Below are 14,575 nucleotides of genomic sequence, written 5' to 3'. Positions count from 1 at the left end.
GTAGTTAACTAATTAAAAAAATAAAAAATTAATATTTAATTTAAAAAATATAAAAATAAATAATCTTTAAATATTTAAAATTTATTATAAAAAATAAATTAAAAAAATTATACATCAAATAATAGGTATCATCCAATTAGCTAGAAAAATACGACATTATGTACATCCACCGGCCGGCCGCTTGATTATTCAAGTTCCATTTGTAGCTGTCAAATAAATATTTTTTTATGTTAAAATAATACTACTCTAATTAAAAAGTTTTGAGGATCGGAACAGAAATTAAGGAGTTATAATTTCATTGCATAATAAAAAGATTAAAACCAAGAAAATTAAATCAACAGTTTGAATCCATTCATCATGAGGCGATTTGAAAAACTCGTAAGTAGAACCACCATCTTGATGATGATATTCATGTTATTTATCATTATTAAATCATTAAATAATAATCAATATACATGGTCTTGTCTTTACGAGACAATATGGTAGGAAATAAGAAAAGAAAAGAAAAGAAAAGAGAAGTAAAGCAAAGAAAAGAAAAAGAGAATCAAACCAATCATAAAAAATAAAATATATGAATCGGAGGAGACATAAGGCCTGACCATGTACTCCTATGGAGACATACCCTACAATGAACCACTCCTAATTATTCTAAATCCAATCTATTTATAAATTTCATCAATTGCAACAATACATAGTGCATGCCTCACATGAAATTCTCCCAAGAAAAAAAGATAAAACATTATTACATGATGCCTTTGAAGAAGATCAGAGTGGTAGATAATGTATGCATGCACCAAATGAAGATTTATATCATTACAAACACTTCTCCAAATAGTGATCAATGAAGCAAAAAGGCTACTTCGTTCACTAGACACACATGCAAGAGGCCAATAATGAATGTCATGCATGTATGTGAAAGATTTATTTAAAATCTTATATCATGCATGTGAATATATGTATATAAATGATCAAGAAATCAATGAATCTGATTATTATTCCTTTTTGTAATGAACCATCGTGTTCTTAATTTCTCAAATGTATGATATTTCATCATAGGTCATCTCAGATGGAGCAGTATTATTATGATGACCCTTGCCACCTCCAACCCTCTTCTGCTTCCGGTTACCCCCGCCGCAAGTAATCGAAAACTCGCACCCCAACGCGGTGCCGAAGCACGAAAACATGCCATTGTTAGCATTGTGCCTTCTCTGGTTCTTACCCTTTACACTCATGGCCTTCCCCCTCTTAGGATGCTGTCCGAGGTGGTCGTATACCGGCGTCATATCCGGTTCAGACCGCCACCTATCGATCATATTATTCTTCGTCATCCCCATCTCACCATCCTTCCCCGGCCAATCAAGAATCAATGGGTTGGCTGGCGTCGCCCTCGGCACCGGCAATGGCACAGGGTACAATCCTTTAGCTATTGCTGCTGCCACAACGGACGGCGAGGGTCCAACATCAGAACACAAAGATCCGTTTGCATTCACAATCTTTCCGTTCTTTGTAAGTGGAATCCCGATTTCAGATCCCATCCCATGCTCATCTTCATAATAACGGGTCTGTTTACCAGGTGTATACGCATAATCGTTAATGGTAGAATCATTCTTCTCGCTCTGGCAACGTTGTAATGGGTACAACTTGAAATCATACACACCGCTGTTATCGCTTCGAGGAGTTTGATTGGGCTTGTTATTCTCCTTCTTCGGATCCATCAAATCCCACTCCTCGACCACGGAGGCGCTAAGCTCCGAATACATCGGCATGCTTCTCATTGCAGCGTCAACAAGATTGACGCCGATGTTAAGGATCCCTTGAGGACGACCCGAGGGTCGTCGGACTTGAAGCGCCACGAACCGAACCTTGGAGGATTTACGGTTGAAGCGCGTGGAAGGTGGCAAGAGGTTGCTGACGAGGATGCCGACGGTTCCGATGAGGACATCGCGTAGCCAAGCGGAGGCGTAGATCTCGATCATGATGACGGAGTCCTCGGCGTTGAGGAAGTCGTCGTCGACGCGGAAGACGAATTTCTCGTTCCACATTGGGTTGTTCTCGCCGTCGGGGTCGATTTGGGTGGTTAGCTTGCGATCAGGGTGAATCCATGCAACCGCGTAGGCTTTCATGTTCTTGACAACTGGCGCAAGGTCTTGTCCGGAGATGATGTTGAGTTCTAGAAGCTGAAATGGGGGCGCAAGCGTAGACATCTTTGTATGTAAGTGTTTCCCTTTTGGATTGTTGCTCGGTGAGAAGAATTAATTATTGCAATGAGGGTGGGGGAGATACTTCTATCTCGCCCACAACCTCACACCTCACACCTCACCTTAATGTATGTGTTGATGGAAAGCGTGTTTCTTTTCTTTTTTCTTCTTCTTTAACCCTTTCTATTTGTTTCTTGTTTGTTTTAAGTGCTACGAAGAATGCGCTCTCATTGGATGTTGTTGTATTAGAGATCAAATTAAGCAACAGATGTTTTTATTTTTGGGGCATCTAACTGCCAATGAAAGTTGAAACAAGTTGCCTTTTTTTTTTTGGATTTGAAACAAGTTGCCTTTAAATATAGGGTTTCTTATCATTTTTTAATTGGATATCTAAAACACGGTCTACAAACAACACAACATTCCATTTAAATACGACATTATGTACATCCACCGGGCCGCTTGATTATTCAAGTTCCGTTTGTAGTTGTCAAATAAATATTTTTTTAATGTTAAAATAAAAAGTTTTGAGGATCGGAACAGAAATTAAGGAGTTAGAATTTCATTGCATAATAAAAAGATTAAAACCAAGAAAATTAAATCAACAGTTTGAATCCATTCATGATGAGGGGATTTGAAAAGAAGACCACCCTAACTACAAACTCGTAAGTAGCACCACCAACTTGATGATGATATTCATGTTATTTTATCACTGTTAAATCATTAAATAATAACCAATATACATGGTCTTGTCTTTACGAGACAATATGGTAGGAGATGAAAAAAGAATAATAGAAAAGAAAAGTAAAGCAAAGAAAACAAAAAGAGAATCAAACCAATCATAAAAAATAAATATATGAATCAGAGGAGACATAAGGCCTGACCATGTACTCCTAGGAGACATACCCTACAATGAACCCCAACGCAGTGCCGAAGCAAGAAAACATGGCATTGTTAGCATTGTGCCTTCTTTGGTTCTTACCCTTTACACTCATTGCCTTCCCCCTCTTAGGATGCTGTCCGAGGTGGTCGTAAACCGGCGTCACCTGGTTTAGACTGCAACCTATCGATCATATTATTCTTTGTCATTCTTATCTCACCATCCTTCCCCGGATGTTAAGGATCTCCTGAGGACGACCGGAGGATTGTCAGACTTGAAGCACCACGAACCAAACGTTGTATGCTTAAAGTATTCACTATCTATGTATCACATGTTGTCTTTTCTCTTGGATGCTAGGCAAATCTACAAAAGATACTCAAGTGACTTTAGGTATCCAAATCTTTTTAGATCCTTTAATGTTAAACCATCTTCTTTAGCCAAGACCATTGTAGTTGCCTACTACCTTGTACACTTGTACACTTTCTCTCTAATCAGTTTTTCACTTATGAAGCATTGAATAGAAAAATGTTCATTCCGATTGCATAATCGACAAAATCTTTTTTGTTACTGTTTTTTAAATTTGTTGGGTTTTGAAATTTTATGTCATCCGAAGTAGAAGTGATATTTGAAAAAGGTGATTTTTCAATAAATATTTCAGATTTTTTTTTGAAAACCAAACCAACTTTATCTTAGAGAGGTTTTTGACTAACTAAAAGTTGATTCAAATTTTTAGAACTTTGAGCAAAGTTAGCTGGGTCTTCTTTTATACTTTTTACCTTTTTGTGCAACCTTCCATTTTCTTCAAAACAGTTCAAATATGCAATCACAGAATGTTGTTTATCACAACCCTTAAGTTCAGCCTTTAACCGTTTATTTTCTTCAACAAGATTAACAGCGAGTTCAGCTTCACTCAATTTATCTTTGAGAAAACTATTTTCTACCTTTAGAATGTCATTGTGAGATTCAAGTTTATGATTTTCATTCAAAAAGCATCTAAGTTTTTCAGTGAGATGATCGATCATAAGATGAAAATCTTCAGTAGAAGGTTCAATGAAAATTACCTCATCAGTTTGATCAGTCATGAGACAAGTTTGGGATTTGGTCTCTAATTCATCGCCTTCATCAGAATCGTTTTCTAGGTCTTCTCAAGAAGTCATGAGTCCCTTCTTCTTTTCCTTCTTAACCTTGTCATCCTTCTTCAATTTTGGACAGTCAAACTTGTAATGTCCAACTTCTTTGTAGTTGTGGTATATAATTTTGCTTAGGTCCCTCTTTGGTCTTCTTGAACTCCCTCCTTTGTTTCGTTCCTTTACCTTCATCATTTTTTCTAAATTTTTCAGCAAAAAGAACAAACTCATCGTCAGATAAATTATTACTGAATTCATCATCCAGAGATTTAGTGACTAATTTTAGAGTAATTCTTTTTTTGTATCTTTTTTCAAATAAGTGGTTTCAAAAGCAAGTAAATTTCCTCTCAGATCATCATAAGTCATTTCTTCAATGCCACTGCTCTCGGCTATTACTATAGCCTTGGTTTCTCACTCTTTAGTGAGACATCTCAGGATTTTTCTTACTAGCACAGATTCGGAGTGTGTGGTTGATACGTAAAAATTAGATTCCACGTATGACCGGCAAGTATACCGGGTCGTATCAAGTAATAAAACTCACAAAGAGTGAGGTCGATCCCACGGAGATTGGTAGATTAAGCAACTTTAGTTAAATGGTAGATTTAGTTAAGCGAATAAGATTTTGATTTTGTGATTAATGTAACTTTTGAACATAAGTGCAGGAATTTAAATTGCAAGGAATTTAAGAACAAGACAATAGAAATATAATGAAGGTAAATGACGGAAACTTAAATTGCAAGAAACTTAAATGACATCAAAAGTAAATTGCAATAAAATAAAGTGCTGAATTCTAAAGAGCATAAGAGTAAATAGCAAGAAATAAAGAAACAGAATGTAAATAACAAGAATAATAAATTGCAAGAGTGTAGAAGGGGATTGGAAATGGGTAATCAAATAACTAGAGCAAGAGAAATGAGAATTAATGATAGAGAAGATCATTAGGGATCAGAGATGCTAATTTTCATGAATTGATGTTAGTCAAATCTTCCTCAATCATGGGTATAGATCCATGGCAAGTGGTTGATTGAACCCCAATCTCTTGGTGATTCAATCTCTCTCAACATAGCCAATTGCCACTCTCGTGATCTAATTGTTCATGAGAAGAGATGAAGCTTAAGTCTAATCCAGCCACACAATTCCCAGAATCTCAACCATGGAGAGTTACATCTCACATACTAACCAAGGTATATTGATTGAGAGAATCATGAAAGGATGAACTCTAAACTGAATTATGTGGCTCATTTCTCAAATTCACCACACAATTCTCATAGATTAACCCCTCTCTCGATGGTGGTTGAATCTTTGAAGAACAAGAGTTTCCTCTTTGGATCAACCTCATGAATTGAGGAGAAAAGAGGAGTTCATCAATCCATTGTAACTAGCAGAGCTCTTCCCCCTAATGAATGTGGGGTTTAGTGAGTCATTGCTCCAATTTCAACAACAATTGCCATAAAAACAAAATTAAACAAAGTGTAAAAGAAAGATGAAGAAGAAGAAGAAAATGCTTTAAAACTTGAAAATGAAGAAGAAGAATTCCAATAGAAAACCAAAGATGAGCTTTCCGGGAGAGTGCCCGGAAGTTCTAACAAAAGCCAAAATAAAAGTGCTAAAAGTGTCTGAAAATTCTAAGTGTTAAAAAGTACTCAAAAGTGTAAAAAAGTCCCCTCAAAGTACAAACTCAATCTCTATTTATACTAGTCCTAAAGATCTTCAAGTGGGTTAGCAATGTGGGCTTTCTCATTGTTCAATTCTTGGCTCAATTGAAGAAGTTGTTAGCCTTTGTGATGAATAAGGGAAGCAAAGCAAGTTGGCACCAATTCTGGCCCATTGAGGGGCGTTGTTGGCAATAACTCAGGCCTTAGTGCACGTTGGCAACGTGCATGCCAATTTCCTGGAAGTGAGTTTGAGACTTGGGCGTTGCTAGCCCAAGTTGTTGCAAACAACTTGCTCTTCCTCTTCTTGGCTCTACTCTCATGCCTAATGTTGCCCAGAATTTGAGTATCTATCCTTTGCTTCAATATGGACTATCATACATCATTGGAAAGCTCTTGATGTCTTCTTTCCAACGCAACTGGAATCACTCAATTTGGATCTCTGTAGCTCAAGTTATGCTCCATTGAAGGGGACATGGTCAGGCTGCTAAAATCGCAGGCGTTTTTGGCAAAAACGCCTTTGTATTTCCACGTTGCCAACGTGCTCAGATTCTGAAGCTCTAAATGAAGCCATCTTTTGAAGCTTCAAATGAATGCCAACCCCATACTATGATATATGGTTGGAAAGCTCTGGATGTCTACTTTCAAATGCCGTTGGAATCACCTCATTTGGATCTTTGTAGCTCAAGATATACTCCATTGAAGGAGGTAAGGTCAGGCTGTCCAGCTCTCCAGCGTTGGCAACTTGGTTGGTGCCTTGTCTTGGCGTTGGCAACGTGAATGATGCATGTCCCTGGCGTTGGCAACGTGGCTGGTGCATGTCTTTGGCGTTGGCAACTTGCATGGCATGGCATATGGGCGTTTGGAACTTGGTTGGCACGCCATTGGGCGTTTGCAACGCGGTTGGTGCGCCATTGGGCGTTTGGCAGCCTGGTTGGTGCGCCATTGGGCGTTTGGCAGCCTGGTTGGTGCGCCATTGGGCGTTTGGCAGCCTGGTTGGTGCGCCAAGACTTGGTGCCAAAATTTGCTTGTGTGTGGCGTTGGCAACGCCAGATTCAAGTTGGCAACGCCAACTTTGCTTCTTCCAGGGCCAAGCTTGATAGTGTGGCGTTGTTAGCCTGCGTTGTCCTCAAACACGCCAATGCTTCCTAGCTCAAACAACGTGCTCGAGCTTCCATATTAGTGCCAAAATTGCTTGTGTGTGGCGTTGGCAACGCCACTCTCAAGTTGGCAACGCCAACTTTGCTTCTTGTCTTCCTCCAGGGCCAAGTTCCTTGCTTGTGTCTTGTGTGTGTGGCGTTGGCAACTTGGTTCTAGAGTTGGCAACGCCAACCTTGCTTCCAGGGCCAAGTTTGCTTGCTTGTGGCTTGTGTGTGGCGTTGGCAACTTGGTTCTAGAGTTGGCAACGCCAACCTTGCTTCCAGGGCCAAGTTTGCTTGCTTGTGGCTTCTGGCGTTGCCAACTTGGTGTTCAAGTTGGCAACTTGCAATGCTTCATTTCCTTGCATTTGGGGCTTAAGTTTCCCTCTGATTTGAGCTTCCATTCCTTGCCACATTATGGACTATTGTATATCGTTGGAAAGCTCTTGATGTCAGCTTCTCAACGCAATTGGAATCATGTCAATTGGATCCTTGTGGTTCGAGATATTCATCCTTGAAGAGGGGAAGGTCAGGCTGCCATTTCTGCTGATCATGCACTAGCACGTTGCCAACTTGGTTTCCAAGTTGCCAACGTGCTACACCTCCTGGCAGCACCAATTTGGGCGTTGGCAACTTGGAAACCAAGTTGCCAACGTGCTCTCTCATCCTGGTTGCATCAATTGGGCGTTGCCAACTTGAGGATCAAGTTGGCAACATACATCTCCTTCTTGCTCCAAGATTTCCTTGCATCATGACCTTGTTGCTTCATAACCTATCATTAACCAAAGAATTTGCTTCAAAGTTTTGCCATTCTATGCAACAATTTTCAAGAGATTCATTCATGCTAATTCATTTGTCAACTCCTTGAATTCTTTGCACAAGTATGGCCAAATTCCACCTAGTTCTTGGTTCATGAATGCATGGAGAGAAAATTCACACAAATGCTTGTTTATCTCAAAGAAAGTGAATGAAATTAAGCTAAAACTACTTAAACTAACTAGCTAATATAGCAAAGATGCAAATGCATCACAACACCAAACTTAAACCTTGCTTGTCCTCAAGCAAGAAAAGAACTATGCACAAAGATTTCTTTTAATTGGAATGAGTTGAGGAATAGCTTGTAATACCTTGGTGAGTGAAGTGATTAAGTAACAGTGGGATGAACTCTAAATCATATGCTCATGCAAGGGTTTCAGTGCTCACTAGTCCTCACATATTGGGAGTCGTAAGTCTTAGGATATTCATCCAATTGGTATTATGGAGATCTCTTTATATGTAATCACCTTGAAGCAGCTTATAATTTTTCTTTGCTTTGGCCTCGACTCTAAGTATCATGTCTCAAGGCGGCTCTTTAAATAAGTTTTCAATCAATACTCCTAAACCAGTTGGTTTTGAGGTATTAGGTGTTAAAGCACCCCTCGGATTTACTTGCTCAAGCCTCTTTCCTTGACACACTTCAACCACAAGCATTTACTAGGATAGCAACTCTTTGAGTTTTTGTTTCATTCTTCTTTTTCTGCCTAGTAATTGATGCTCAGAGCCTTGGGCTATGTTCTTTTTTTTTTCTTTTTTTTTTTTTGCTGCTTCTTGGATCAATAAGTGTTTGAGAGTCTCCATAATACTTCTTTGAACTCTAGTTCCTGCCTATGAGCTCCCATGCAAGTTTTCACAAACATGAAACCTCAATACACAATCATACAACTAGAACCACCACTTCTCTTAATCTTTTGCTTGCCTCAAAATAGAATTTTTTTACTCCTCAATCATTCTTTTTCAAAGAAATGTTCTCTGTTTGCATTTTCATAGGTATTGAGTGCAAGCAATTTCAAGAGTATGGTGTTATGACACATCAAACATCTTAGTTATTGAACTAAAAAGAAGTTATACTAAGCAGACAAACAGAGGTACAATATCACTTTCAATCATAGTAGTTTGAATACAAGACAATCACTCAACAATACAACCTTTTTGAGTTTATTTGCTTTACTCCTTGTCATCATCATTGTTGGTCTTTATATCCCTCTTTGTCTCTTTGGTTGATGATGCTTGATCCTTTTCAAGATTGAAGTGATCGCCTACAATGAATTTTGAAAGTTGCTTGTCCCCAAGCACTTGAGAGATGGTTAGCATGCATGTATGCTTGTGATCTTCTAGACATAAGTTGGTGTGGGGACACCAAACTTAGTTCCTTTCTTACTTTTATATGCAGTGGAATGAATACATGTAAGAAACATCAAGTACTTCTATTAAGGAAATAAAATCTAAATTAAAAGTAGCAATTGTTAAGTAATTTTTCTGATTGTTTGGAGCTAGTGACTAATCATGCAAAGGGTTAAAATGTGTCTTTAATGAAACTTTTTGGTGGAACACCAAACTTAGCACCTCACATTCACCTTTGAATTCTGTTGGTGTGTAACACCAAACTTAGCTCCTTGCAATGCAGATAAATATACTTAACTCTTTTATTGAATTAACTAAGAGAAGAAGACTACCTTTGGTTGGGTTGCCTCCCAACAAGCGCTTTTTTATCGTCATTAGCTTGACGGTTGTCCCTCTTTAGGGCGGATGATGATCATAGTGCCTTAATCCTTCCCCTCTCACCGTGAGCTTCCTTCCAGTATCATTCTTGGTGATTTCCACATGTTCAAGTGAGAGGATTTTGTTCACTGTGTAGTATCCAGAAAAGTGTGGAGATGTCTCTATTGGTTGGTAAGTTAGCATCACTTTATCCCCTGGTGAGAAGTCTTCAGTGGGGATTTTCTTGTTTCTCCATCCTCTTGGCATTTTCTTCTTGGGACTCTCTTCTTTTCCAGGAGATAGTTCAGGTTTTGGGATCTCAATTTTTGGACTGTCCTTGCTATGAATCTTAAATGCTGACTTTGATTGCAGCTTCTCCTCTATTCTTTGAGCTTGTTGCAGCACCTCCACCTCTTCATTTTCTTTCCAGCATGAGCTTGGAAGTGCCTCATCAGGTGCCTCTTTCAAGTTTGGATCTATGGAATCAATCTTCATACACTCTTCCTCTTGGGTGGAGTCTTGCAAATTCTTGAAGACATGGAATACTATATGCTCATCATGCACCCTTAGCATTAATTCTCCTTTTTCGACATCTATCAATGCCCTGGCAGTGGCTAAAAAGGGCCTCCCTAGAATAATGGGAGTGTTGTCATCTTCCTCTATGTCTAGGATGACAAAGTCAACTGGGAGGAAAAATTTGTCCACCTTTACTAATACATTCTCTACAACCCCAAGTGCTTGTTGAATAGATTTATCCGCCATTTGAAGGGCTATCTTTGTAGGTTTCAATTCATGAATCTGAAGCTTCCTCATCAAAGATAGAGGCATCAAATTTATGCTTGCACCAAGATCACAAAATGCTCTCTCAATCATCATGTTACCTATTGTGCAGGGGATGTGAAAGCTCCCTGGGTCTTTCATCTTCTTTGGCAACTTTTTCTGGATGATGGCACTACACTCCCTGGTCATCACAACCGTTTGTCCCTCTTTCAAGGATCTTTTCTTTGTTAACAATTCCTTCATGAACTTAGCATATAGGGGCATTTGTTCAAGTGCTTCAATGAAGGGGATGTTGATGTGTAGTGTCTTGAATATTTCCAAGAATTTGGAATATTGCTTCTCTTTGTTCTCTTCTTTAAACCTTTGAGGGTATGGGAGTATTGGTTGGTATGCTTTCACTGCCTCCTTCTTAGCTAATTTATCACTTTGTGTATAGGTTTCTTGCTCCTGCTTTTGTTCCTTCACCTCTTCTTTTAAGCCTTCTTTGATGTGCTCTTCCTGAGTAATGGCTTCTGTCTCCACTTTCTTCCCACTTCTCAGGGTGATTGCTTTACACTCCTCCCATTTTATGGCTTTTTCTGTGTCTCTAGGGTTGGGTATCGTATCACTTGGAAGAACATTGGTTGGTCGCTCTGCTTGTTTGGCTATTTGTCCCACTTGTCTCTCAATATTCTTCATGATGACCTCATGTTCCTTGTGTCCCTTAGCTAAGGCTTGAGTGGTTTGAGCAAGTGCTTGCAAGGTTGCTTCAAGACTTGAGATTCTAGTCTCATGATGGTCAATTGGGGATATGATGGGGGTTGATTGTTGTTGGAAGTTGTTGGGTGGATTAGTGTGGTAATTCTGTGTGTTGGATGTTGGTGCAGGGAAGTTGTTTTGGTGAGTTTGTGAGTTATTGTGAGGGTGTTGATATGTGTTTTGTGTTTTTCTATATTGGTTAGTGTTGTTGGCATGGTGGTTTTGGTTATTTGTGGTGCGGGTGTGATTGTGGTTGTTGTTCTTTTGCCAATGGTTTTCACCCCACTTTAGATTGGGATGATTTCTCCAAGATGAATTGTATGTATCACCATGAAATTCATCCTGAGAATTTGAAGTGTTCTGCATGTATTGAACTTGTTCTTGTGGTTGCTCAACCGTGGCCCCTTCACCTTGGCTCCATTCAAGTGATGGTTGATTTGTTGTGTTCACTAATGCTAGCTGGAAACCATCCATTCTCTTTGTCATCATTTCCATTTGTTGTTGGATTTGTTGGTGCATCAACTTGTTTTGTGCCAAGATAGCATCAACACCTTCAAGCTCCATTACACCTTTCTTTGGGGGTGGATTGTGCTGCCTCTCTGATGAGTAATAATATTGATTGTTTGCCACAATCTCAATGAGGTCTTGGGCCTCCTCGGCAGTTTTCATCATGTTGAGTGATCCTCCTGACGAGTAGTCAAGTCCCTTCCTTGCTTCTAGACTTAGGCCTTCATAGAAGTTTTGGAGTTTGACCCAATCACTAAACATGTCAGGTGGGCACCTTCTCATTAGTGCCTTGTACCTTTCCCAGGCTTCATATAATGACTCCCCATCCATTTGCTTAAAAGTCTGAACCTCTGTTTTCAACTTGATGATCTTTTGAGGTGGGTAGAACTTTGCTAGAAATCTTCTCATCACCTCATTCCAATCATTGAGGCTTTCCTTGGGGAATGACTCTAGCCATTGAGTGGCTTTGTCCCTCAAAGAGAATGGAAATAGTAACAACTTGTAGACATCTGGATGCACTCCATTTGTCTTCACTGTGTTGCATATCCTCAGAAAAACAGATAGATGTTGATTTGGGTCTTCAAGAGGTCCCCCTCCATAAGAGCAATTGTTCTGTACCAAAGTGATGAGCTGAGGTTTCAACTCAAAGTTATTGGCCTGAACTGGAGGAGTGGCAATACTACTCCCACAATGTCTTGGATCAGGGATGGTATAGGAGGATAGCACCCTTCTAGGTGGTCTATCATTGTTGTTGACCCCTCCAGGATTGTGCATCTCATCCTCCATGACTTGATCTTCTCCCTCTGAATCCTCTTCACCAACTATTCCCTTTCCTCTTTCTGCTCTCCTTATCCTTCGGCGGGTTCTCTCGTCCTCAGTATTGAGTCTATTAACTCCTGACATACACAAACAAAACCAAAATCACAAGTGAAATATTCTAGGACTAGAGTGAAATTGGAGTTAGTGAAACAAAGTATCAAACAGTTAGTGGGCTTAGCAAAAATAAGAAAAAAAATGCTTAATCTAAACCACCTTTTACTTAATCATTGTCAATCTTTCCAATCCCCGGCAACGGCGCCAAAAACTTGATACGTAAAAATTAGATTCCACGTATGACCGGCAAGTATACCGGGTCGTATCAAGTAATAAAACTCACAAAGAGTGAGGTCGATCCCACGGAGATTGGTAGATTAAGCAACTTTAGTTAAATGGTAGATTTAGTTAAGCGAATAAGATTTTGATTTTGTGATTAATGTAACTTTTGAACATAAGTGCAGGAATTTAAATTGCAAGGAATTTAAGAACAAGACAATAGAAATATAATGAAGGTAAATGACGGAAACTTAAATTGCAAGAAACTTAAATGACATCAAAAGTAAATTGCAATAAAATAAAGTGCTGAATTCTAAAGAGCATAAGAGTAAATAGCAAGAAATAAAGAAACAGAATGTAAATAACAAGAATAATAAATTGCAAGAGTGTAGAAGGGGATTGGAAATGGGTAATCAAATAACTAGAGCAAGAGAAATGAGAATTAATGATAGAGAAGATCATTAGGGATCAGAGATGCTAATTTTCATGAATTGATGTTAGTCAAATCTTCCTCAATCATGGGTATAGATCCATGGCAAGTGGTTGATTGAACCCCAATCTCTTGGTGATTCAATCTCTCTCAACATAGCCAATTGCCACTCTCGTGATCTAATTGTTCATGAGAAGAGATGAAGCTTAAGTCTAATCCAGCCACACAATTCCCAGAATCTCAACCATGGAGAGTTACATCTCACATACTAACCAAGGTATATTGATTGAGAGAATCATGAAAGGATGAACTCTAAACTGAATTATGTGGCTCATTTCTCAAATTCACCACACAATTCTCATAGATTAACCCCTCTCTCGATGGTGGTTGAATCTTTGAAGAACAAGAGTTTCCTCTTTGGATCAACCTCATGAATTGAGGAGAAAAGAGGAGTTCATCAATCCATTGTAACTAGCAGAGCTCTTCCCCCTAATGAATGTGGGGTTTAGTGAGTCATTGCTCCAATTTCAACAACAATTGCCATAAAAACAAAATTAAACAAAGTGTAAAAGAAAGATGAAGAAGAAGAAGAAAATGCTTTAAAACTTGAAAATGAAGAAGAAGAATTCCAATAGAAAACCAAAGATGAGCTTTCCGGGAGAGTGCCCGGAAGTTCTAACAAAAGCCAAAATAAAAGTGCTAAAAGTGTCTGAAAATTCTAAGTGTTAAAAAGTACTCAAAAGTGTAAAAAAGTCCCCTCAAAGTACAAACTCAATCTCTATTTATACTAGTCCTAAAGATCTTCAAGTGGGTTAGCAATGTGGGCTTTCTCATTGTTCAATTCTTGGCTCAATTGAAGAAGTTGTTAGCCTTTGTGATGAATAAGGGAAGCAAAGCAAGTTGGCACCAATTCTGGCCCATTGAGGGGCGTTGTTGGCAATAACTCAGGCCTTAGTGCACGTTGGCAACGTGCATGCCAATTTCCTGGAAGTGAGTTTGAGACTTGGGCGTTGCTAGCCCAAGTTGTTGCAAACAACTTGCTCTTCCTCTTCTTGGCTCTACTCTCATGCCTAATGTTGCCCAGAATTTGAGTATCTATCCTTTGCTTCAATATGGACTATCATACATCATTGGAAAGCTCTTGATGTCTTCTTTCCAACGCAACTGGAATCACTCAATTTGGATCTCTGTAGCTCAAGTTATGCTCCATTGAAGGGGACATGGTCAGGCTGCTAAAATCGCAGGCGTTTTTGGCAAAAACGCCTTTGTATTTCCACGTTGCCAACGTGCTCAGATTCTGAAGCTCTAAATGAAGCCATCTTTTGAAGCTTCAAATGAATGCCAACCCCATACTATGATATATGGTTGGAAAGCTCTGGATGTCTACTTTCAAATGCCGTTGGAATCACCTCATTTGGATCTTTGTAGCTCAAGATATACTCCATTGAAGGAGGTAAGGTCAGGCTGTCCAGCTCTCCAGCGTTGGCAACTTGGTTGGTGCCTTGTCTTGGCGTTGGC

At 39.2% G+C, this 14,575-nt stretch overlaps 1 protein-coding gene across 1 annotated transcript; it reads right to left on the bottom strand.

The window, feature by feature from the left end:
• Window positions 1-1,031: 1,031 nt before the first annotated feature.
• LOC130949591 (uncharacterized) lies at window positions 1,032-2,204 on the bottom strand. The gene has a single exon (XM_057878266.1). It carries the CDS (start codon window positions 2,202-2,204, stop codon window positions 1,032-1,034), a length of 1,173 nt encoding a protein of 390 aa, XP_057734249.1.
• Window positions 2,205-14,575: the final 12,371 nt, after the last annotated feature.

Source organism: Arachis stenosperma, chromosome 9, assembly GCF_014773155.1.
Source record: "Arachis stenosperma cultivar V10309 chromosome 9, arast.V10309.gnm1.PFL2, whole genome shotgun sequence".
Taxonomy (NCBI): domain Eukaryota; kingdom Viridiplantae; phylum Streptophyta; class Magnoliopsida; order Fabales; family Fabaceae; genus Arachis; species Arachis stenosperma.
Note: the sequence above shows the minus strand (reverse complement) of the source record. Positions and strands in the feature narration are given on the sequence as shown.